This window comes from Carassius auratus, chromosome 34 (genome assembly GCF_003368295.1).
Source record: "Carassius auratus strain Wakin chromosome 34, ASM336829v1, whole genome shotgun sequence".
In the NCBI taxonomy this organism is placed as follows: domain Eukaryota; kingdom Metazoa; phylum Chordata; class Actinopteri; order Cypriniformes; family Cyprinidae; genus Carassius; species Carassius auratus.
In genome coordinates, this window is record NC_039276.1 from 16,532,702 (window position 1) to 16,557,346 (window position 24,645).

The 24,645-nt window shown below is 39.0% G+C and overlaps 1 protein-coding gene across 9 annotated transcripts in view; it reads left to right on the top strand.

Annotated features, from left to right (window-relative positions):
* Positions 1–24,645, top strand: part of neb (nebulin) — a 57,231-nt gene that overhangs the window by 17,400 nt on the left and 15,186 nt on the right. For 4 of the 9 annotated variants that reach the window (XM_026218267.1, XM_026218268.1, XM_026218269.1 and 1 more), the window contains 78 exons: positions 47–358; positions 455–661; positions 750–854; positions 933–1,040; positions 1,142–1,453; positions 1,521–1,724; positions 1,822–1,926; positions 2,113–2,220; positions 2,309–2,620; positions 2,826–3,029; positions 3,121–3,225; positions 3,330–3,437; positions 3,526–3,837; positions 3,981–4,184; positions 4,289–4,393; positions 4,483–4,590; positions 4,718–5,029; positions 5,120–5,323; positions 5,417–5,521; positions 5,615–5,722; positions 5,828–6,139; positions 6,239–6,442; positions 6,676–6,780; positions 6,948–7,055; positions 7,267–7,578; positions 7,681–7,884; positions 8,027–8,131; positions 8,245–8,352; positions 8,444–8,755; positions 8,847–9,050; positions 9,205–9,309; positions 9,426–9,533; positions 9,715–10,026; positions 10,110–10,214; positions 10,321–10,419; positions 10,977–11,078; positions 11,181–11,288; positions 11,375–11,686; positions 11,835–11,939; positions 12,036–12,140; positions 12,237–12,341; positions 12,434–12,541; positions 12,749–12,859; positions 12,979–13,176; positions 13,255–13,359; positions 13,453–13,557; positions 13,676–13,780; positions 13,867–13,974; positions 14,073–14,186; positions 14,270–14,467; positions 14,614–14,718; positions 14,809–14,913; positions 15,007–15,114; positions 15,201–15,308; positions 15,391–15,498; positions 15,590–15,694; positions 15,792–15,896; positions 16,005–16,103; positions 16,215–16,319; positions 16,422–16,526; positions 17,143–17,247; positions 17,350–17,454; positions 17,547–17,651; positions 17,738–17,842; positions 17,939–18,043; positions 18,152–18,256; positions 19,089–19,193; positions 20,240–20,341; positions 20,487–20,594; positions 20,691–20,795; positions 20,878–20,982; positions 21,074–21,178; positions 21,262–21,366; positions 21,458–21,568; positions 21,672–21,782; positions 21,854–21,955; positions 23,866–23,970; positions 24,414–24,503. In XM_026218267.1, coding sequence (XP_026074052.1) covers positions 47–358; positions 455–661; positions 750–854; positions 933–1,040; positions 1,142–1,453; positions 1,521–1,724; positions 1,822–1,926; positions 2,113–2,220; positions 2,309–2,620; positions 2,826–3,029; positions 3,121–3,225; positions 3,330–3,437; positions 3,526–3,837; positions 3,981–4,184; positions 4,289–4,393; positions 4,483–4,590; positions 4,718–5,029; positions 5,120–5,323; positions 5,417–5,521; positions 5,615–5,722; positions 5,828–6,139; positions 6,239–6,442; positions 6,676–6,780; positions 6,948–7,055; positions 7,267–7,578; positions 7,681–7,884; positions 8,027–8,131; positions 8,245–8,352; positions 8,444–8,755; positions 8,847–9,050; positions 9,205–9,309; positions 9,426–9,533; positions 9,715–10,026; positions 10,110–10,214; positions 10,321–10,419; positions 10,977–11,078; positions 11,181–11,288; positions 11,375–11,686; positions 11,835–11,939; positions 12,036–12,140; positions 12,237–12,341; positions 12,434–12,541; positions 12,749–12,859; positions 12,979–13,176; positions 13,255–13,359; positions 13,453–13,557; positions 13,676–13,780; positions 13,867–13,974; positions 14,073–14,186; positions 14,270–14,467; positions 14,614–14,718; positions 14,809–14,913; positions 15,007–15,114; positions 15,201–15,308; positions 15,391–15,498; positions 15,590–15,694; positions 15,792–15,896; positions 16,005–16,103; positions 16,215–16,319; positions 16,422–16,526; positions 17,143–17,247; positions 17,350–17,454; positions 17,547–17,651; positions 17,738–17,842; positions 17,939–18,043; positions 18,152–18,256; positions 19,089–19,193; positions 20,240–20,341; positions 20,487–20,594; positions 20,691–20,795; positions 20,878–20,982; positions 21,074–21,178; positions 21,262–21,366; positions 21,458–21,568; positions 21,672–21,782; positions 21,854–21,955; positions 23,866–23,970; positions 24,414–24,503 — 11,277 coding nt within the window. Of the gene's footprint in view, positions 1–46; positions 359–454; positions 662–749; positions 855–932; positions 1,041–1,141; positions 1,454–1,520; positions 1,725–1,821; positions 1,927–2,112; positions 2,221–2,308; positions 2,621–2,825; positions 3,030–3,120; positions 3,226–3,329; positions 3,438–3,525; positions 3,838–3,980; positions 4,185–4,288; positions 4,394–4,482; positions 4,591–4,717; positions 5,030–5,119; positions 5,324–5,416; positions 5,522–5,614; positions 5,723–5,827; positions 6,140–6,238; positions 6,443–6,675; positions 6,781–6,947; positions 7,056–7,266; positions 7,579–7,680; positions 7,885–8,026; positions 8,132–8,244; positions 8,353–8,443; positions 8,756–8,846; positions 9,051–9,204; positions 9,310–9,425; positions 9,534–9,714; positions 10,027–10,109; positions 10,215–10,320; positions 10,420–10,976; positions 11,079–11,180; positions 11,289–11,374; positions 11,687–11,834; positions 11,940–12,035; positions 12,141–12,236; positions 12,342–12,433; positions 12,542–12,748; positions 12,860–12,978; positions 13,177–13,254; positions 13,360–13,452; positions 13,558–13,675; positions 13,781–13,866; positions 13,975–14,072; positions 14,187–14,269; positions 14,468–14,613; positions 14,719–14,808; positions 14,914–15,006; positions 15,115–15,200; positions 15,309–15,390; positions 15,499–15,589; positions 15,695–15,791; positions 15,897–16,004; positions 16,104–16,214; positions 16,320–16,421; positions 16,527–17,142; positions 17,248–17,349; positions 17,455–17,546; positions 17,652–17,737; positions 17,843–17,938; positions 18,044–18,151; positions 18,257–18,592; positions 18,695–19,088; positions 19,194–20,239; positions 20,342–20,486; positions 20,595–20,690; positions 20,796–20,877; positions 20,983–21,073; positions 21,179–21,261; positions 21,367–21,457; positions 21,569–21,671; positions 21,783–21,853; positions 21,956–23,865; positions 23,971–24,413; positions 24,504–24,645 lie in introns of all 9 variants that reach the window. The other 5 variants (XM_026218264.1, XM_026218266.1, XM_026218270.1 and 2 more) reach the window with 3 other exon arrangements.

Sequence of the window (24,645 nt, forward strand, 5' to 3'; positions counted from 1 at the left end):
TCCAAATGTTATCATTTCTTACCTCTACAAATATTTCTTGTTATAGTACAAGTATAAGAAGGAGTACAATAAAGCAAGAGGACACCATGTTGGCTTCCGTAGCCTCCAGGACGACCCCTTGCTAGTGCACTACATGGAGGTGGCTAAGATACAAAGTGATAAACTATACAAGAAGGATTACCACAAGGCCAAGCTGAAGTACCATACACCTGTGGACATGCTGAGTGTTGTTCATGCTAAGCAGGCTACGGCTGCTCAAACCTTTGCTGGATACAGGAACATCATTACACATTATAAAGTTCTGCCTGATGCCATGAACCTAGAACTAGCCCGTAACATGCAGGCGATCGCAAGTGATGTGAGTCAGAATTGTGATGTTTTATTTTAAATGTTTATTATATTTGGATTCTTCAATAAAATGCTCGATTTGATGGCATTCTATCTAATTCTACAGAACATCTACAAATCTGAGTATAACAGTTACATCAAGGGAGTTGGATGGATTCCCATTGGATCTCTGGATGTGGAGAAAGCGAAGACTGCTAGTCGGATAGGCAGCGAGAAACTGTACCGCACACATCCTAGTAACTTCAAGTTCACTAAAGACATGGATTCCATGGATCTGGTTCTAGCTACAGCCAACAATGAAATCAAAAACAAGGTAAGAGTTGAAACCATTTGACACATAATTAATAATAGCCAGTATGTTTCAGAATAATTTAAAATGGACCCATTTACTCTTCCTTCAGCAAAAGTATATTGCAGCCTGGGAAGAGGACAAAACCAAGATTCACATTATGCCAGATTCGATGGAAGTGGCTCTTGCCCGTCAAAATAAACTTAACTACAGTGAGGTGAGTGATGTCGCCAGGTTCATAATTGTTGATTGATTGCAAACAGTGTTTAAAAATTATTTTCATATTCTTCTTTAGAAACTCTACAAACTTGCCAATGAACAAGCAAAGAAAAAGGGTTATGATCTACGTGCTGATGCTATCCCAATTCAAGCTGCAAAAGCATCATGTGCAATTGCTAGTAATGTAAGTTTATTATTATTATTATTATTATTATTATTGGACCCAACATTTGATTACTGTGTACATAGCCAATTGTAATGGACATTTTAATGGACTTTTTACAGTACAAGTACAAGACTGGTTATCGTAAGCAAGTTGGTCATCACATTGGAGCCCTCAGTGTCCAGGATGATCCTCTGCTCATGCTGGCCTTGAACTCAGCTAGGATTGCTAGTGATGCCCTCTACAAGAAAGACTTCAACAAGTCCAAGACCAAGTTCAACCTCCCAGTGGACATGATAGCTTTTGAGTTGGCCAAGAAGAACCAGATCCAGGTCAATGATGCCAACTACAGAACCTACCTGCACAACTGGACCTGCCTGCCCGACTCTAATGATGTTGTCCAGGCCAGACAAGTCTATGACATCCAGAGTGACGTAAGTCAGATTTTACTGCAGTTTTTAGAGTTTTTAAAGCACTCTTTTCACATATGTCTGCTCTTAGGCGGTGTACAAGGCAGATCTGAAGTGGCTAAAAGGTCTCGGATGGGTCCCCATTGGTTCACTTGATGTTGAGAAAGCGAAAAAGGCTGGAGAAGTACTAAGTGAAAAGAAGTATCGTCAGCACCCAAGCAATTTCAAGTTCACTTGCACAACTGAAGACATGCCACTGGTCTTGGCCAAAGCCAATAATGAAATCATGAACAAGGTATCTTTACATTTGATATGTATACCCATATGGAAAATATATCAGTTATTGTTTGTGATATCAATTTTGGTGCTTAATTCCCTCTTCATTCTTGCAGTCAAAATATATTGAAGCTTGGAACAATGATAAAACAAAGATTCACATAATGCCAGATGCAATGGACGTGGTTCTTGCAAAGCAAAACAAAGTCAACTATAGTGAGGTCAGTGTTTCAAATTTAAAGTTGTATATAAGGAGTATTTTTTTTACATTTAAGCAAATATTCCAAAAATAAACAATGAGTCTATACTGTATAGATTAAGAGCAATGAGCACTGTTTTTATGACAACAAAAGATAAATGATATGTATTTAAGTTTGTTTAAAAATGTTGTCTCATTTGCTCTGCAGAATCAATATAAACTTGCCAATGAAATAGCCAAGAAAAAAGGTTATGATTTACGCAATGATGCCATACCCATCATCGCAGCCAAAGCCTCCAGGGACATTGCTAGTGACGTAAGTATAACAAACTCATAAGGCAATATGTGACACATTGAATATATGCTTTCATTTGCTAAACTAAGGACATTTACTTTCTTTGCAGTACAAGTACAAGACTGGTTATCGTAAGCAAGTTGGTCATCACATTGGAGCCCGCAGCATCCAGGATGATCCTCTGCTCATGCTGGCCTTGAACTCAGCTAAAATTGCTAGTGATGCTCTCTACAAGAAAGACTTCAACAAGTCCAAGACCAAGTTTCACCTCCCAGTGGACCTGCTGTCTCTTGAGCTGGCCAAGAAATGTCAGATCCAGGTCAACGATGCCAACTACAGAACCTACCTGCACAACTGGACCTGCCTGCCCGACTCTAATGATGTCGTCCAGGCCAGACAAGTCTATGACCTCCAGAGTGACGTATGTAATATCCAGCTTCTGTTAAGAGATAATCCTTTATCCATTTCTGGCTCTTAATGGAATTGACTTTCTGTTTTATACTTTAGTTTGTATCTAGTTTGCATTGGAAAGAGCCAAGAAATTTTGTTCGTCTCTGTTGTATTCTTTATATAAACTATATTGAGTCACTAACAGGTATTCTTTCCATATATGTGTCTGCTCTTAGGCTGTTTACAAGGCTGATCTGAAATGGCTTCAAGGTCTCGGATGGGTTCCCATTGGTTCAATTGATGTTGAGAAAGTGAAAAAGGCTGGAGAAATTCTGAGTGAAAGGAAGTACCGCCAACACCCAAGCAACTTCAAATATACCATGACAACTGAAGATATGCCAATGGCCTTGGCTAAAGCCAACAATGATGTCATGAACAAGGTAACTACTGAACTGATTTTATTTTAGGCAGTTTATGTCTGTATGTTAAATGTTTTGTTGATATCTTTAAATTCATACTCTTATTTGACAGCAACAATATGTTGATGCATGGAACAAAGACAAGTCAAAGATCCATATAATGCCAGATGCTATGGACATTGTACTTGCAAAACAAAACAAGGCCAACTACAGTCTGGTAAGACACAACATTTGCCTCTTTGTGATGCATAATGGATGTTCTTGATTAATTATTTTTTTTTTTTTTCCATAAAATAACTGTTTTAATGAATGTTTTCTAAGAAATTATACACGCTTGCAAATGAGGAAGCTAAAAAGAAGGGCTATGACATGCGAAATGATGCCATCCCCATCAAAGCAGCCAAGGCCTCCAGGGATATCGCCAGTGATGTGAGTACATTGAATTATAGCATCTAAAAGTGAATAAAACATTCCATAGAACTAAGTCATGCCTTAAACTTCTCTTTCTTTTAAACAGTACAAGTACAAGACTGGTTATCGTAAGCAAGTTGGTCATCACATTGGAGCCCGCAGCATCCAGGATGATCCTCTGCTCATGCTGGCCTTGAACTCAGCTAAGATTGCCAGTGATGCTCTCTACAAGAAAGACTTCAACAAGTCCAAGACCAAGTTCCACCTCCCAGTGGACATGTTGACACTTGAACTGGCCAAGAAATGTCAGATCCAGGTCAATGATGCCAACTACAGAACCTACCTGCACAACTGGACCTGCCTGCCCGACTCCAATGATGTTGTCCAGGCCAGACAAGTCTATGACCTCCAGAGTGACGTAAGTATGCTACATTTAAACATGGCAGATTCATGATTTGATAAGTAAGATTCTCAAATTCTCAGATATTTTCAAATACCCAGTTTATGGAAGAGTATTGTATCAATACTTAATGCTAATTTTTATGCTATGTTTGTTCTCAGGCGGTATACAAAGCTGATTTAAAATGGCTTCAAGGTCTCGGATGGGTTCCCATTGGCTCGATTGATGTTGAGAAAGTGAAAAAGGCTGGAGAAATCCTGAGTGAAAGGAAGTACCGTCAGCACCCAAGCAACTTTAATTTCACTTGCACAACTGAAGACATGCCTCTGGTTTTGGCCAAAAACAATGCAAGCATTATGAACAAGGTAGCCTGCTTTGATCAGCAGCATAGTTTTCTTCTAATTTCCAATGTAATATGTAAAGATACTTTGCATTAATGTTTTGTTTTTTATTTTTCCTTACACTATAGAAAAGCTATGTGGAAGCTTGGGAAAATGATAAGACCAAGATCCATGTGATGCCAGATACAATGGAGATTGTGCTTGCTAAACAGAACAAAATTAACTACAGTGTGGTGAGTCATTCATTTCATGTCTCCACTTGAAGATGAAAAGCTATGTTTGATTTTCCTCATATTTCCATTTCTACCTAATCATATTCCAGAAACAATATACGCTTGCCAATGAGGAGGCCAAAAAGAAAGGCTATGACATGCGTGGTGATGCCATTTCTATAAAAGCAGCTAAAGCCTCTAGGGATATCATCAGTGATGTGAGCGCTCTTTTCCTTTGTTCTTTGTTCTTCTTACTTAGTCTTATAGTTTATGGTCCAGAATGTGTAAAATTGTTTATTTAGATTTTTAAATTATTTTTCCTGTTCTTTAATTCTTCAACTGTAGTACAAGTACAAGACTGGTTATCGTAAGCAAGTTGGTCATCACATTGGAGCCCTCAGTGTCCAGGATGATCCTCTGCTCATGCTGGCCTTGAACTCAGCTAGGATTGCTAGTGATGCCCTCTACAAGAAAGACTTCAACAAGTCCAAGACCAAGTTCAACCTCCCAGTGGACATGATATCTTTTGAGTTGGCCAAGAAGAACCAGATCCAGGTCAATGATGCCAACTACAGAACCTACCTGCACAACTGGACCTGCCTGCCCGACTCTAATGATGTTGTCCATGCCAGACAAGTCTATGACCTCCAGAGTGACGTAAGTCTTATGAAAGAGCTCTTGACTTTTATTGACATTTTATTCTTTTATTTATTGAAATTTTACATTGTTTTTTGCATGACCATTTAGGCAGTGTACAAGGCTGATCTGAAATGGCTTCAAGGAATCGGATGGGTTCCCATTGGTTCTATTGATGTTGAGAAAGTGAAAAAGGCTGGCGAAATCCTGAATGAAAGGAAGTACCGCCAACATCCAAGCAACTTCAAGTTCACACTTACAACTGAAGACATGCCAGTAGTTTTAGCTAAAAATAATGCTACTGTTATTAATAAGGTAAATCTACTCAGTAGGTTTCTCAACACAATAACCCTAACCAATAGCTTAAAAGTAAAATGTCTGACATCTCATTTAATGTAACTCTTATAGAAACTTTACACTGAAGCCTGGGACAAGGATAAAACCAAAATCCATGTTATGCCTGACTGTATGGACGTTCTGTTGGCAAAGCAGAACAATATGAATTACAGTGAGGTATGTATATGTCTTAAAAAATTGACATTTTTTCACATAAAAAGTTTTTAAACCTGTAGTGATGACACTGTGTAAAATATTTTCCAATTTTAGAAAAGGTATAAACTTGCCAACGAAGAATCTAAGAAAAAGGGCTATGATTTGCGCAGTGATGCTGTTGCTATCAAAGCAGCGAAGGCATCCAGGGATATCATCAGTGATGTGAGTACCTATTAGAAAATCATTTTTGTCAAACACTTTACTGTGAACAATTAACTTCTAAGCAAATGTTAAGATGGTGTATAATCACATTACTAATCTTTTTAGTACAAGTACAAGACTGGTTATCGTAAGCAAGTTGGTCATCACATTGGAGCCCGCAGCATCCAGGATGATCCTCTGATCATGCTGGCCTTGAATTCAGCTAGAATAGCCAGTGATGCTCTCTACAAGAAAGACTTCAACAAGTCCAAGACCAAATTCCACCTTCCAGTGGACATGCTGACTCTTGAGTTGGCCAAGAAATGTCAGATCCAGGTCAATGATGCCAACTACAGAACCTACCTGCACAACTGGACCTGCCTGCCCGACTCCAATGATGTTGTCCAGGCCAGAAAAGTCTATGACCTCCGTAGCGACGTACGTTTGTCAAACTAAAATGTCATTCAAATGTCAGATAGTTGTCAATTAAATATGAATTGTTTAGTTCTGCAAAGTCACACTTTGTCTCCACATCAGGCTGTGTACAAAGCAGACATGGAGTTTATGACTGGTGTAGGATGGGTCCCGATTGGCTCGCTTGATGTCCTGAAAGCAAAGAAAGCAGCTGAGATTCTCAGTGAGCGACTCTACAGACAGAAACCAGACACATTTAAATTTTCACAAGACATGCAGTCCATGCCATTGGTGCTTGCCAAGGCAAATGCACAAGTTATGGATCAGGTTAGTAGAATAAAAAAGTCGTATGTATGGAATCCAAATAAACCATGTCAACAAAATTCTCTGGAGAGCAATTTAGGCAATATATCAAATAGGACATAAAGTTTTATATATATTAGTTTGTATAAATTATTCATTTATTTTTTTATTTACTGCAGGATATTTTAATTTCCACCATAACATCTCTCACAGCCACACATTTGTCACTAAAACCTATATATTTTCCCCCATTTTAGCATCAGTATCATGCAGCATGGGAGCGTGACAAGGTCAAGATCCATATCCCTCCTGATACCCCAGAGATTGTCCTCTCAAGTGCTAATGCACTGAACAATAGTAGGGTAGGTATCACTTCTGAATGAATGTTCGTTCTTCATTATATATTTGTTTTAATTGTTCAAATAACATCTCAAATTCATGCATTCCGTTTGATTTCCAAAATTAGTCCTATTCATTGTATTACTCAAAAAAAAAAAAAAAAAAATAATAATAAAAATTTTGCTTGCAGAAACTCTACAGACAAGCAGTTGAGGACATCTTCCGGAAAGGCTATGACCTCAAACCTGATGCTGTTGCCATCAAAGCTGCTAAAGCATCCAGAGATATTATTAGTGATGTAAGTGTATGCCTTTTTAACATTTGCTTAGCTGACTGATACATTTTCTTTTTTGTTGTCCTGTCACATAAATATAAATAGGATCCATCTTTAAAGCTAAAGCATCATGTGCCATTTCTAGTTATGTATGTTTTTCTTTCTTATTGAACCCAGCATGCAATTGCTGTGTACTTACTTGAATGTAATATATGTTTTAATGGACTTTTCACAGTACAAGTACAAGACAGGTTATCGTAAGCAAGTTGGTCATCACATTGGAGCCCGCAGCATCCAGGATGATCCTCTGCTCGTGCTGGCCTTGAACTCAGCTAAGATTGCCAGTGATGCTCTCTACAAGAAAGATTTCAACAAGTCCAAGACCAAGTTTCACCTCCCAGTGGACCTGCTGTCTCTTGAGCTGGCCAAGAAATGTCAGATCCAGGTCAATGATGCCAACTACAGAACCTACCTGCACAACTGGACCTGCCTGCCCGACTCCAATGATGTTGTCCAGGCCAGGAAGGTCTACGATCTTCAAAGTGATGTGAGTTTATGCAGAATTTTAATTTGTAACCGGTATAAATAGACCTATTATATACTACCAGCATTGTCTTTTTACCATTTCTCATGTATTTTCTACTATCAGGCTGTGTATAAGGCTGATATGGATTGGATCAGAGGTACAGGATGGGTTCCGATAGGCTCAGTCGATGTAGAGAAGGCTAAAAAGGCTGCTGAGATTCTGAGTGAAAGGAAGTACCGACAGCATCCAAGCGATTTCAAGTATACAAGCAAGACAGATGCCATGCCTTTTGCTCTTGCCCAGGCTAATGCCAAGGTCATGGACAAGGTACTATTTTCCTAGACAATTTAACTAATCTGTGTAAAATTTTAAAATTAAATTGCATTTTGAAATCACTGTTGCAGGCTGAGATTTGTACTCCATAGGTGAACATATCTAACTTTTTGTCTTCGTTATTATTGCATTGCAGAATGCATATGTTGACGCCTGGAATAAAGAAAAGATCCAAATCCACGTCATGCCAGACACCCCTGAGATCATTCTTGGAAAACAAAACAAACTCAACACAAGCATTGTAAGTACAGCAGCTCTGTTTTGTAGTGACCATTAAATCACAAATACATGCACACTGGTATAGTTTTAAATCACGTTAAATCAGTCTGAGTTGCTTTATAATGTTCTGTGCAGAAATATTACCGTCAAGACTATGAGAACAGCCTTAAGAAGGGCTACCTCCTGCCTAAGGATGCTGTCGCAGTGAAATCTGCCAAGGCCTCCAGAGACATCATTAGTGATGTAAGTCTTACTGTGTATCTCATCTAACACATTAAAAACATACTGTTAAATGATAGTGCTCAAATTTCTTTTATTTATTAAAACCTTCCAGTACAAGTACAAAGCTGGATACAGGAAGCAGCAAGGGCACCACATTGGAGCCCTTAGCATCCATGATGATCCCTTGATCATGCTGGCCTTTAACTCAGGCAAGATTGCTAGTGATCTTCTGTACAAGAAAGATTTCAACAAATCCAAGACCAAATACAACCTCCCAGCGGATCTGCTGTCTCTTGAATTGGCCAAGAAATGTCAGATCCAGGTCAATGATGCCAACTACAGAACCTACCTGCACAACTGGACCTGCCTGCCCGACTCCAATGATGTTGTCCAGGCCAGGAAGGTCTACGATCTGCGAAGTGATGTACGTATATGCGTCGTTTCACACGCTGTGCTGTTTACAGTGGTTTGTTATATTGCAACATTAACTACATTGTTGTAAACTTTCAAACTAGGCTGTATACAAAGCTGATCTTGAGTGGATCCGTGGATGTGGCTGGATGCCGCAAGGATCTGTTGACGTGCTCAAAGCCAAGAATGCTCAGGCCATCCTTAATGAGAAACTGTACCGCCAGCCCCCCAGCACTGTCAAGTTCACAAGTGCTGTGGACCTGCCTGCTATTGTTCTAGCCAAGCAAAATGCTGACATCCTCAGCGATGTAAGATGATTTTCTTTAGTTGCCTTTAAAAATGCCTTAAATAATGAATGTGCTGAAAGAAAGTAACAGATGTGTTTTTCCTGTTTTTTTTTTTTCATCTTTGTGTGGCAAACAAGACATTTAACCTTTTTTATTTGAATTATTTTGTTTTCAGAGGAAATACAGAGAAGCATGGGAAAACGATAAGACATCAATCCACATTATGCCAGATACACCTGCCATTGAGTTGTCCAGAGCCAATGCCATTGCCGTCAGCAATGTAAGCAAATTCACATGCAGGACTGCTGAATGTAACTAAAATGAACTCTACTTTTTGAGCATATTATGCTTATAAAATATTGTTCTGAAATTCCATTTTCTTTTGTCCTGTTGCAGAAAATGTATACCAAAGACTGGGATGCTACAAAAGCAAAGGGTTACCAAATCAAAGAGGATGCCGTGTCTGTGATCAAGGCTAAAGCCTCCAGAGAAATAGCCAGTGACGTAAGACATCACAAAGACATGTTTTTTTTCTGTCTGTTTTCTGAATTTGATAGTATTTTTATATTGAGAATATCTATATTGAGAAGTATCTCAAATTTTGTCTTTTATATCCCCTTTCTGTTATTTAAGATTAATATAAATACGATTTCTTACAACTGATCCGATCATCTTTCAAATACAGTACAAGTACAAGACTGGTTATCGTAAGCAAGTTGGTCATCACATTGGAGCCCGCTGTGTCCAGGATGATCCTCTGATCATGCTGGCCTTAAACTCAGCTAAGATTGCAAGTGATGCTCTCTATAAGAAAGACTTCAACAAGTCCAAGACCAAGTTTCACCTCCCAGTGGATCTGCTGTCTCTTGAATTGGCCAAGAAATGTCAGATCCAGGTCAATGATGCCAACTACAGAACCTACCTGCACAACTGGACCTGCCTGCCCGACTCTAATGATGTTGTCCAGGCCAGGAAGGTTTACGATCTGCGCAGTGATGTAAGTTGAGCTTTGACCGTGTTTAAAAAATCTTTAAAGCACAGTGTTATACATTGTTTCATTTGATTGTCTTTGATGTTTAGGCTGTGTACAAGGCTGACCTGGAGTGGCTCAGGGGATGTGGATGGATTCCCCATGAGTCTGTTGACGTTGTCAAAGTGAGGAATGCCCAAAAGATTCTGGCTGATGTAAGTCCTTGGGCACTATATACTGTAATTATTTCTACCAGTGAGTTTCTTTTCAAATTATGCAGTAGAGAAAGTAATGAATTGCTGTTTTTTTTTTCTGATTCAGAGAGGCTACCGTGTGAAAGTGGATGAGCAGAAATATACAACACCCATTGAAAGAGTTGACTTTGTGTGCTCCAAAAATGCTGCTGATGTGCTCAATGAGGTAAGTAGTAAAAGTAGTAAAACATATATTATACAATTATCCAGTCATAAAAAGGAAAACAATGTTATTTTTTTTTGTTACTTAATTACTAGCTCTGTGGTAATTGCATATGTTCCTCTGTTGTAAGCTGCTTTGCAAAAAAAAAAAAAAACATAGTCTAAGTAAATAAATGTACATTTAAATACTTGCTTGATTGTCTAAACATAATATACAAATGTTTTATTTAAAATTTGAATAATATATACAAAATAGAGCAAGAGTTTGAGGAAAAACATATTTTAAAGGTCAATTTTAAATGATTTAAGAGTATAAAAAATAATAAGAAAATAAAAAACTAAAAGAAATAAAACTGAATAAAGGAATAAAAGTTTATTTTGAAGATGGAAAAATACAAGTGAGTGAAATAAGTATTGTTTTGTCATAGTTACTCAGAACTATTACAGTATATGCATATAAATCATGTTCTCTCCGCTGAAATGCTGTCATGCCCAAGACATTCGTTTCACACGTGCTTTTCAGATGCGACTCTTCTCTAAATATCTCTTTTTTGTTCTCAGGCTAAGTATCGTGAGGCCTGGCACCAGGACAAGATTAAATACACGCTGACAGACTCTCCAGTTTTGGCTACAGCCAGGGAAGTGGCCAAAATGTACCACCCGGTAATGCATTTTTCTTTTTTGAGAAATAAATGCTGTCTGTAATGATTGCTTAGTAGTGAAGATGTGTAGTAACAAAAATGTCATTTTAAACATCACTCATAGCATTTATACACCAAAAGCTGGGACAAGACCAAGTCCACATCATACTTCATGCCCGGAGATGCGGTTCCGATTAAACAATGCATTCAGACCACAAAAGTACAGAGTAATGTAAGTAAATAAATAAAGCTATACATAAAACCATTTCACCTTAATTTAAATAATGCACACAAATAAGTTCTCCTCTTTTTTTCCAGTACAAGTACAAAGAGGGCTACCGTAAGCAAGTTGGTCATCACATTGGAGCCCTCAGTGTCCAGGATGATCCTCTGCTCATGCTGGCCTTGAACTCAGCTAGGATTGCTAGTGATGCCCTCTACAAGAAAGACTTCAACAAGTCCAAGACCAAGTTCAACCTCCCAGTGGACATGCTGTCATTTGAACATGCTAAGAAATGCCAGATCCAAGTCAATGATGACAACTACAGAACTCGCTTGCACCAGTGGACATGCTTGCCTGATCAAAATGACGTCATTCAGGCCCGTAAAGCATACGACTTAGCCAGTGACGTAAGTAATGGGTGAAAAGGTTTTTAAATCAAAATATTTTTTCTTGTTCATTAAAATATGAGTATGAAAGTAAAGTTTTGTTTTACGTAAAAAATGTTTTTTAATTAATTACAAATTATAATACTATATAAAAATACTTTTCCTCCAGAATGTCTACAAAGCAGATCTGGAATGGTTACGTGGTTGTGGATGGGTGGCCGCTGATTGTGTGGATCATGTCAAAGTCCGAAAAGCCCAAGAGATTCTGAATGATGTAAGTTTGACCAACTGCAGATTTTTGCACAAAGTCTCAGTTAAAACGCAAACCTCTGTTAAATTATAACAATGCCTGTTTATTTTCCCCACGCAGAGACATTACAAGAAGGATGCTAAGGAAAACTTTAGCAAATTTACCCACGTTGTGGATCGGCCTGAGGTTGTTCTTGCCAAGGTTAACGCCTTTAACCTCAGTGATGTAAGTCTCAGATTTGGGCAATTTCATCATCATAGTGAAAAACTGTCGTGAAGAGGTTAACTTATCTACCACGCCAACCTTTCTGTTGTTACTCAGCTGAAGTACAAGGAATCATTTAACCTGGAGAAGGGCCACTACATTGGATCTGATGATACACCACAGCTGGCTCACTCTAGAGACGTTGCAAAGATGATCAGTGAGGTAACAATGCATATTCCAGACTTATTTGTGTATATTTGCATTTTATTTATGTGATGCATAACATTCAGAATGTTTTGTTTTTGTTACTCTAGAAATTGTACAAAGTCAGCTGGGATGAGAGCAAAGCCACTGGCTACCAGCTGAACCATGAATATATACCAGTACAACAAGCCAAGAGGACCAGAGACATTATCAGTAATGTAAGGATTAAAAGTGAATAAATTAAATGGAATATACCCTTTAAGTTTCGCCACAGATCAGTGACAGGGCAGTATCACATATGTATAATAAAATCTTTTTAATATGGTACCCCTGTTGATGTCTTTTTTTTTTTTTTTTGGCTTCAAACACTGATTTAGAAGTGCTGTAAACAATTGTTAATTGTTTTTTGTATTGAAATACTGCAGTGTAAGTACCTTGATAGTCATGAGAAAGCCAAAGGCCACTACATGGCTTCAACACTGGCTGACTTCCCTGAGGTGGTTCGCTCCGGCCAAATGGAGAAAATGAAAAATCTGGTGAGTTGTTTTTATTATCACTATGCCTGAGTTCTAAGGTCGCTGTTCTTTGATATTCACTCGTTAACATTTATATTTGAATTCCTCGTTAACCAGACTTTTTTTGATCTGTCCAACAGAGAGACTACCACAAATCTTACAATGAAACCAAAACTAAGCTCCACATTCCCTCTGATATGGTCAGCCATGTGGTTGCCAAGAAATGCCAGGAAATCCTGAGTGATGTCCTATACCGTTCATACCTGCACCAGTGGACATGCCACCCTGATCAGAACGATGCCATCCGTGCACGCAAGGCCAACGAGATCTTGAGTGATGTAGGTTATTATTGCAGTGATATTTAGACTGGACTGGGTTTGCTGGATGGCTCCATTTGACTAATTTCTCCCTGACAGGTATTCTACAGAGATGACCTGAACTGGATGAAGGGTGTTGGCTGTTACGCCTGGGACACTCCTGAGATCGTGCGTGCCAAGAAGTCATACGAGCTGCAGAGTGATGTAAGTAAAAGTTTTGAGTCTCATCTAGCCGTTGACAAAGAAGAGACATTATGTTTTCAGCTGTTTGAAGGACAAATGTTTGTTTCCAAACAGATTAAATATAAGGCAGAAGGCAAAAAGGAGTGGAACAACTACTCCATTGTGACAGACACACCTGTATATGTGACTGCTGTCCTGGGCCACACTTGGGCCAGTGAGGTTAGTAATCCCATTAATCTCCATTTAATTGCTTACTGAAGTATGTGAGTATTATAAAGAGCCCATTATTTTTGAGTTTACTTGGTACCATGGTGCATATTTTATGTTTTATCCACAGCTGAACTACAGAGAGGCATATCATAAGGAGAAACACATTTATACCACTGTTCTGGACACCTGTGACTACGCAAGATGCTTTAACCTGAAGGAGATCTACAGCACTGTAAGCCTACGGGAAAAACTCTGAGATGCTGAGTTACTGCTTTTATTTGATGTCCCAGTTTCTGAAATATCTTTGTGTACATTCAGAAAGCCTATACTGCGGCTTGGGACAAGATCAAGGCCAAGAGCTACAACATCCCTCAAGATTCCCATGCCTTAGTCCATGCCAAACAACAGAAGGTCATCATGAGCAACGTGAGTCCCTTCTCCAGTTCTTACTAATGCCTTCATAGAAAGAGAACTATCTGAATGTCCAAAACATACAAACGTTAAAACTTTGTTTGATTCTATAGATTAAATACAAGGAAGATTATGAGAAGTTCAAGACCCTCTACAGCTTGCCTAAGTGTCTTGAGGATGACCCTGCTACTGCAAGATGTATCAAAGCTGGAAAACTGGTTCTGGATGTGAGTAAAGCATCAGCTGAGGTTCAGTTTTGTAACTTACTAAAAATCTTAACAATTAAACCTTTGTATGCTTTTTCCATTAGCGCCTGTACAAAGACAAATATGAGAAGACCAAGGCAAAGGTCCATGTACCTCCCGACATGCTTGACATTGTATCCGCACGCAGTACCCAGAAGATGGTCAGTGGGGTTGACTACCGTAAATATCTGCACCAGTGGATATGCCTCCCTGACATGAAGGTGTACGTGCACGCCCGGAAGGTCAACGAGCAACTGAGCGACGTGAGTTATACCTGTACCTCGAAAACTGTTTCATATTTTCATGTACTGTAATATGCAAATGCAAGTTAGGTTCCACTGGTTTAAATGCAATTTTGAACTGGCTTGGGGTCTTTTTGAAGCTAACCTTCACATGGATGTAATTTCAGATCTTCTACAAAGATGACCTCAGCTGGATCAAGGGTATTGGCTGCTATGCTTGGGACACTCCTGAGATTCTTCGTTGTAAGCAATCTATGAAACTGCAGAGCGAAGTAGGTTTCGTTTCATTTTCTTTCAGTTTACTCCTCCTTTTCCATCAGCTCAAATGTTGCCGTCTTCTCCTATGTGCTGTTCTCTTTCAGAATCTTTACAGAGCTAAGGGAATCGAGCACTTGAAGGACTACACTGTGGTCACGGACACTCCTGTCTATGAAACATGCAAGCAGAGCGCTAAGAACTTGAGCGAGGTGTGTCCTAAAAAACCATGCATCAACATACATTAAAGTGCCTTCAATTAAATTAAAGCAGAACCTTCTAACTCTTATACTTCCTGACTACAGCTCAACTACCGTCATGACTACACCACAAATGTCATGGGTAAAAACACTTCTCCTGCTGTGACCGTCGATACTGAAAGGGCCCGTCAAGCTAACTACATCCAGAGTGATGTATGATGCCTCTTACCAATACATAAAAATGTGTGCTGATCTCTCCATTGATGTATGCTTCATATCACTTTCTTTATTTCTTTCAGAACTTCTACAAAGAGGCCAATAAGATAATTATGCCCACCGGTTATACTCTGCCCTACGACACTCCCCTAAACAAACAGGCCAAGGCCAACAGTCTAATCACCAGCAATGTACGAGAACACCTCCATTTTCATAATAAAAAAGCCATTTAAGGTTATGAATACATCTCATCTTTTGTTCCGATGTCTGTAGATGAAGTACAAGGAAGCCTATGAGCTGATGAAAGCCAGGAACTACAAACTAGATCCTGAAGGTGTAAACTTTGTCACCATCAGGAAAGCTAACAAGGTCACCAACCAAGTAAGTGCAAGATAAATATAAAGCTTTTAACTCTGGAGATGTAAACTTTGTCACAAACGAGGGTTTTAACAAAGGTTTCCTTTTGTCATAGCGACTGTATCGTGAGAAATATGAGAAGGAAAAGGACAAGATCCACTCCGAGTATGACACACCTGAGATCCGACAGGTTAAGGCCACCCAACAAGCAATCAGTGATGTAAGTATGTCTTTATTATGAATACATGAGTTCTGTCTCGCATGTTATTCCACCAAAATGATTAAATACTCTAATAATGGTTCTTTTCCACCTACAGCTGTGCTATAAGGAGAAGTACTTCAACAGCAGAGGAACGCTTCTGCCCATGCCCATCACCCCAGCGCTGATGCACTGCTTCCATGTCAACGAGATCAACAGTGATGTAGGTGTCCCTCATATATGCACCTACATTTACTATGGCGTACTGCAAGCAATCTATTTCCTACCTTGACATTTGCAGGTATGTTAACTGTGTTTATATCTTCTGCAGCTGAAATATAAAGAGGATCTGCACTGGCTGAGAGGTCTTGGCTGCTTTATGGTGGACTCCCCTGAGTTGGTCCGAATCCGTGAGATCACCAAGTTTAGAGTAATTATTCATTCACTTATTATCATGCATGTCATGTTTCATTCATTATGCTTCATTTTGATTATTTTTGGTACTAATCAGGATTTTTTTTTTTAAAAACCTATTTGCTAGAAATCATATGACATTGATGCCAAGAAGAACTATTCCAACTTCAGTGTAGTCCTGGACACACCAGAGTACAAGCGTGTGACTGAACTCAAGACCCACATGAGCAATGTGAGTGATTTTATATCAACCTCAGGCCTGACTTCTCACTTTTAGACTGTTTTAAAGCCTGTCCACATTCCTAAATGTCTCTTCATCTGTTTCTATCCACAGATTGTCTACCGAGCTGAGGGCAATAAGGAAAAGACAAAATGTTCTACTACTGTGGATGCCCTGGAAATTAAGAGAGCCAAGTGGGCACAGAGTCTGACCAACAAGGTAAACCATTTTTAGCCCTAAACCTAATTAAATCTACATAATGACTTGTTATAATGCATCAAGTTAAGAGAACATGCTCGGTGCTGAGAATTAAATGGGTCAGGTTTTACAAATGACACTATGACCCTCACTGATATAACTGACAAAAGCGGTTTCCACTCAAAGATATCCAAAACATTGATTGAAGAAAACATCTGGCTGGAATACACTACATGACTTTTGCACAGATTTGCAATCTTGACGGGTCCGCAACAGATGGCTGTCATAATTGACAGATTTCATAGAAAATTGCTTAGTGTATAATGGGCACAGACTCATTTTTTAACTTTAGACTATGATTTCATCCAGTCTGAGGATATCAAACATACTTGATATTTTGAGCTGGTTTTAGAAGCTCAAAACCAGTTTGTTGTGTTCAGAAAGACTTTAAAGTCTGGTATTGTGATCCTTATTCGTTTAGTGAGTGATGCCCAGTTGTTTCTCTTAACCATTTACAAAGTTGGAAAGTGTATGATGCCTGGTGTTTTAAAATCTGTTCAGATTTTTTAAGTTGTGTAAGGTATTTCAGCTTTTACGTGTCTTTTACCAATCTTTACTTTTATTTGTGACTTCACAGTTTCAGTACATTGATCTGGCATCCAAGGAGAGGGCCTTCTTCACCCCAGAAGCACACACTCCCATCTTGAATCACGCCCGTTCCATGAAAGTGGTGTACAGTGAGGTAACTGGAGCTTTTTTTTTTTTTTACAACACTAATACCTTTTTACCACTAAATAACGTGTTTGCAGACAAGCATGTAATTCATCTTTTGTATCATCTTTAGAAAAAGTACAGGGAGCAGTATGAGAAGATGAAGCACAAGTATACTCCCATCCATGACACACCGATCCTGGTTCGTTCCAAGAAAGCCTACCTCAATGCCAGCGATGTAAGTCAACCAGATGCTTTATTTCTTCCTTTATTGGCCTGTTCAACATCAATTAAAAAGCGTTTCTAACAATCTACATCATTCCTCTCCAGCTACGCTACAAGGAGACCTTTGAGCTGTCTAAGGGACACTACCACGCTGACAAGGACGCCCGGGATATCCTTTGTGCCAAGAGGGTCAGAGATGACATCAGTGAGGTCAGTAAACTAAGAGACTTTTAGTTTGCTTTAAACATAAATGTGGCTTAGTGAGGAATTCTTTCACTCACTTTCTCCCTTTACAGGTCAAATACAGGGAGAAATACATCAGCACATTGGGCACCTGGAAGTCTATCCCTGACCGCCCTGAGTTCTTCCACAGCAAGATTGTGAGGAACTGCATCAGTGACGTGAGTATAACTATAAAGCGTCCCTCTTGTTTCTGCAACTTGACAGCATGCAGAGTCATTGACAGAAACTCTCTTACATGTTCTTATCCAATTTAGGTCAAGTACAAAGAGGATCTTGACTGGCTCAAGGGCATCGGTTGCTACGTGTGGGACACACCTGCCATGGTGCATGCTGAACACAACAAGGCCCTCTACAGCGATGTAATGAGAAACCAGAATTGTATTAATTTTTACTCATTTCGGGCTCATTTGTACTATGGTATATAACAAAGCCTCCTTCTACTCTCTTCTATCTGTTTTTGATAACAGAGACTCTACAAAGCATCATTCGAGAAGAACAGAGCCAACTTCAAGTACACATGTGACACACCATTCTTTGCTGCTGTCAAGAATGCTTCACTTTTGATCAATGATGTAAGTCAATGAAAGCATGCCTTTGTTTCATAATACTCTGGTATATTAATGGCTAAATACAATGTGAGTGTTGCGAGAAAAATACAAAATGTATGCTTACATAACCTGTTTCTCTTCCACTGCCTCTGTAATGGCTACAGCTTTAAGGGTAAACTATTACAACATGCCTATTGCCATCTCACATTGATGTCTGTTACTTTTATATGTCATGTTTTTTCTTTACTAAGATTTAACTTTGAGTTCACCTGTTATGAGACTTTTCTCCCCTGAATGAGTGCTCATCTTCACTGCTCTCGAGGCAGTTGTCTTTAACTCCTGTTTTGAAATCCTGAGCAGAGGTCCTACCGTGCCAGCTATGAGAAGAATAAGGATAAGTACACCGTAGTTGTAGATGACCCTAGAAACGTCTTGGCTAAGGAGGTCAGCAAGCTGAGTCAGGTAAAGCCACCAGGTCCAGCTGCTCCCTACGGGTTCATCGCCTGCCACATGACGGGCCCGAGCATGAGATCGTCTCCGATCCACTGGATGACTCTGTCGCATGGCTACAATGTCTCTCGATCGTGTCTCTTTCTCTCCCCTGATTTTGGTGTCTACTAGTGCTCCAAAACCTAAACAGGACCGTGCACAGCTTCAACTAAATCTGTGTGCTCCAGATACTGCTTCATCTGAACAGTTTGGTGGTAGTTTTATGAGTTGAGGGATAAGGTTTTTGTAAATCTCTTATCTGGAGTACACAGTTTAGTAGAGCATCTCTACCTAGAGCCACTTTCCGTCTCTGTCTTCATTTGTGGCATGATTTGTGTGTATGTGTTTTATTTTTTTCAATGTACAGGGAAACTATAAATTCAAGGCCAAGGAATTACTCAAGAGCGGCTGCAATGAGCTGCGCCGTCCTGAAATTCTTGTAGCCATGTACAACTCTGGCATGTGGAGCAAGGTAACCATCTGCCCACTGGTAGTCCTCCAGGCCCTATAAAATTCTCATCTCTTCATCAATGCACCCCTAACTTCACCTTTAATGATCATATGCAGCCATTTACTACTTTTGATTTTCTACCATACCCTGCTTTTAAAACATATCTACTGATCACTGTCCATAACTCCATTGAGTTTGCTAGGAAATGGGTATATAGGAGAGACCGAGACTATTACACAGTATGACCATGCTGGCATGCATTAATGCAATTCAGCTATATAGATTTAGCTAGGTAGATTTTAACTGAAAGTTCAGCTGTTATGTTAAGGATGTTTTCATAAATGTCACGTCACAGGGCAAGTCGTCACAATTTGTGAGGGCAAGATGTCACACGTTTTACCTTGAACCATATTCACTGGAGTAACAGGTGTGACAACTAGCCCGATCTCCTGTACTTTAAGGTGTCATGGTGGGGTTCTCCTCCAGTTTCTTTGAATCAGGTTATTACTTTACATAGAACAAAGAAACATTGATGCATCTTTAAATTAATTAATTAAAATCTAATTTAATAAAATAAATTATTTTGCTTTAAAATACATTTAGTTATTTTATAATATCTAATATGAAATATTGTTTTTATAAACAAATCATTCAGAAATGATATGCCATGTTCAAAAGTTTGCAGAAGAATAAGCATAGAGATGAAGACATTATACGTTAGCAGTAACTTGTGTCTAAGTGTCTTTCTGAATACTGTTGCCTGAAGCTGCTTTCCACTTCCATCTTTTGGCTCACTGCATATTGCATGTATGTACTGTATGTGTGCATCTTTATGGACTGCTGAATATCCTAGTATCCATAAACCATTATCTGCATGCTTTCCACTGGATGAATTTTGTGGAAGGCAAATTTCAGTTTAATGAAAAGTCATGTCATGATTATCCCTTCCCTTTTAATGCATGATATTGCTAGTTATTATACTACTTGCCATAACTTTATAATAACTTATTTAAGATTCGCAGATGTGCTTTCCCTGACTATCATTTCTTGTCCATCAATTCCTGTAGTGGAAGTACAGGGAGCATTATGAACGTGCCAAGTCAAAGTACACCGCAGTGCTGGAGACCCCTAATTATCAAGTTGTCAAGCGCAGCAAGCAGACCAGCGATGTGAGTATCATCAACATCTGCCTTCCATAATGTGGAAAGCATTTCTACATACATATAGTAGATGTTCCAAATTTTCAGTGTCACTTGAGAATTACTCCAATTGTATGTGAATGCATTCATCTGGCATCCCTGTTCTCCTTTTTAGATCAATTATAAGATGGACTACAACAAGAATAAAGCGACAAGTTACACTCTTGGACATGACACTCCCTCGAGCCAGCACATGAAGAAGGTCAAGGAGCTCACCAGCAATGTAGGTTTACACTTATTAACATGTAGTACAGAAAGAGTTTCTTTTTATTTCAGTATATATTTCATTTTAAACTTCCGTTTTGTTTTGTTTTTACAGATGAAATACAAGGAATTGTATGAAAGAAACAAGGCTCACATTAACATAGCACCTGATGCTCACGACATTCGTGCCGCAAAGGAGGCCTACACGAACATCAGCAATGTAAGTCTGCATTGATCTGCACTGAGCATCTATGAAACTGAATTGCAAATCAGTGTCTCATTGTGCGTCTTATTATGTGTAGCTTTACTACAAGAAGAAGTATGAGGCCACCAAGAACAAATGGATCTGGACTGTGGACAGACCTGATTTCATTCATGCAGCCAAGAACAGCTTCCAGCAAAGCGATGTCCGTGCCGCTCCATTTTCTACAACAGTTTCAGTTATAGAGAAAATAATTCCAGATTAATGAATTGAATTGTTTTGCTTGTAATCCACAGGTTGAGTACAAGTATGATAAGGAAATGTTGAAGGGCTGTGTAATGTCGGTTTCTGATGATAAATACACCATTCTGGCTAAGCAGAACTCTGAGCTTTCCAGCACTGTGAGTGACATTTTCCATGTACATTTTCCATTTTTGAGAATCAACATATATCATGACTAACGGAAAATGTCACGGTTCTTCAGGTGAAATACAAGGAGAAGTATGAGAAGGCCAAGGGCCAGTGTATTGCTGTCCATGACACTCCTCAAATCCTTCATGCTAAGTCAGTGGCTAAACTTGTGTCTGAGGTATGGCCCAACATAATGTTTTAATGTGAGCAGATTCATTAAAGCACCGTACAATATTTTGAAAATTCATGTTTTGCAACTTATTCTGCAGACCAAATACAAGGAAGCCAGCAAAAAGGATCACCAGTCAGGTGGCTTCACCACTCTCGCAGAAACTCGCGACACTGCCCACAGCAAAGAGGTTGCCAAAATCACAAGTGCTGTAAGTCTAAATAAATTTTTTTTCACCCTTTTAATAAAATAAACTTTATTTGTAGCGATTGTATCGTGAATGGCAATCATAATCTCACGTGAACTTTTCACAGAAATTGTACAAGCAGAAGTTTGAGAAGGAGAAAGGCAAGTCTAATTACAACCAAATGGTTGCTCCACCTGATGTGCAACATGCCATGGAAGTGGCCAAGAACCAAAGCAATGTGAGGAACTAACATTTATCTACCTCAAATAATAGTCTCAGAGTTTATTTTAAATATCTCTTTTTGTATAGATCGCCTATAAGCAGGAGGCTAAAGCCAAGTTGACGTACACTTCGGTTGCTGACCGCCCAGACATCAGGAAAGCCACTCAAACTGCTAAGCTTGTCAGTGAGGTGAGGGTCACTTTAAAAGGAGATTCAAATTCTGTTCACCTACTCACCCATGTCATTCCAAACACACAAGGCTTTGGTTCGTGTGTATATATATATATATATATATATATATATATATATATATATATATATATATATATATATATATATATATATATATATATATATATACATATACATATATATATATATATATATATATATATATATATATATATATATTGTGCTTGACGCCCAAACAAACCTTGTTTTATTTGGCCTTTTCTCAAGGCCGTGGAAGCCTTTTTTGACTTGTTCTTATTTATTTGATTTAATAATTGATCAACAAAACATAGATTCAAATTAAGATACAAATTATACAATACGGTTTTTTTTCTTAGGAAGACTTTTCACAAAACAAAACTTATGAAGTGGTCGAAAATTGTGTCTGACCCACTTTATGTCTCCCGTAGTATCGCCGTCCAATTCATTATCACGCCCTTTATGGCATTTACAAAATAAACAATTTTCTTTCTGAATTAACAGAAATTGAAACAAAATAAATCATATTATGACATTTAAACAAACAAAAAAAGTATTTTCTTGAATGGCTACAACAAACCTTACTGGTTCTCGCACATTAATGCTGCGTTCCAGGCAGGTTTTTGAGCCCGTAAGTCACGACTTCAAACCACGACTCACGACTTTGTAGCGTTCCAGGCAAGTCACGTCAAACTCCCTGGGCGCAATAAATTGTATGTAGATTATTAATTTTATTGCAACGTTATAATGTCCTAAAATCGTTTTTTCAATGTGTACCACTTGCATAAACATTGCATCCATTTGCAATATTATATGTAGGGGCTGCCATTGTTGTTTCACGTGCTGTGTGACATCAGAACTCGGAACTCAGAATACATCGATCTAGCAAGAGTTCACGGGTGGAAGTCACGTGTTTGACTGCCGTTAAAGTGCACTTTCATGGGTATAAGGTTGGAAAAACATGGGTTACTGGTTGCCTGGAACGTGGCATAAGCAACACATTTCAGCTTCCGTGTTTACGGAATGTTTTTTTGTTTTGGGGGGAACGGACTTTCAGTGGAGGTTTGGAAATCTCTCAGGTTTCCTTAAAGGTGCTGTATGTAGGATTGACACCGAGTGGTTGAGCTAGGTATTGCAGTCCAAATAAAAAAAAAAAACTGTTCCTTCTATTCTGGCAGCCAAAAACGCAACAAGACGATATTTTAAAGAGAAAAAACCTCAAACTTTTAGCGCGCCTGATTTGAGTTCTTCCCATAGATTGTATAAAAACAGGTTATTCCTTATGTTTTGCCTCCAGCTATAGCGGTGATGTCACAGTGACGTAGGCAATAAAGGGGTCTATTGGACAGGTTTTTTTTTCAAACAGCTTCTCCTCCTCAGACTTGACACTCACGCAGGTTGCGAGATTGATGACACTAACAGGAACGAGCGCACTTGGCAATGAATTAATTGAAATATGCTGTGTTTTCTGCCAGCTGGCAACCCGGGTTGTGAAATACAATTGGGTAAACTGGCATTGGACGGGTTTCACAAACCAAAACAAATACAGACGTTCCGACCTGGAATGCACATTTTCAAAAGAGAATAACTGACTTTAGCATTGTTTTTCAGATAAACAAGTATGTTAACTTAGCATGTTTCTTAAATATCTGCAAACAACTCATGGTATTTTTTATGCTTTAGTAGAGTCAAAAACTTACATACAGTACCTTTAAAAAATATTTGTGTTTCATAGATGAACAAAAGTCCTATGGATGAGTAAATAATGACCAACTTGTAATTTTTGAGTGAACTATCCCTTATAGTAGGCAATCCTCTATATTAAAAACTTGACAAAAAGCTTGTATTGTTGAAATAGTAGGTAATGGTTGCAAAAACTGTTCTTGTAGATCGGATACCGTGATAAGGCTCGCCAGGAGGCCAGCCGTGGTGGAACGCTGATCTGCCGTCCTGATATCACCCTGGCCACCGAGGTGTCCAAACTGAATAGTCAGGTAATATTGTTCGCAACTACACACTAGACACGATTCAGTCCATAGACTTTCAATGTATTTATCACAAGGACCACTGGGGTTTAGTTTGAAGCCACTGGATATGTATTTTGACAATAATTCCCTTACACCATTACCATTGTTACAGCTGCATGTCATCATTATGCAGTTATACTCAAAATGTAACTGTAGAAGTAGATTCTAATGCCTCAGCAGTGCTTCTCATGCCCATCAGCATTAATACCGTCATTGTCTATGTGAGCCCTAAGTGTCTCTTGTAATCTGTACCACCCCCATCTGCTCACTCTGCCGTGTATTTAATCATGTGTATCCATCTGACTCTTTCCTTTCTCTGTATTCCATCCATCTGCTCATTCAGAAATTCATTTTCACTGTTCTGTCCCATTCTCATTGACGTTACCCTGCCATTTCACTGCGCTTTTTAGGTGGAGGAAAAACCTTCCCTCCATGGCACTGCCTCCTTTGACACTCCTCAGATGCGGCACATTAAGAAAATGAGTGCCATTACTAGTAATGTAAGAAGGGTCCCTGGCCCCTGGGGGCAACATTTGCACTTAATTTGCACTCTGTCTGCTGTCTGTTCTCTTTCCCTCTGGCTCACCTAGTTGTTAAACTCTAGTGGCACTCAATTTGAAAAGATATCATGAAGATTTCTGG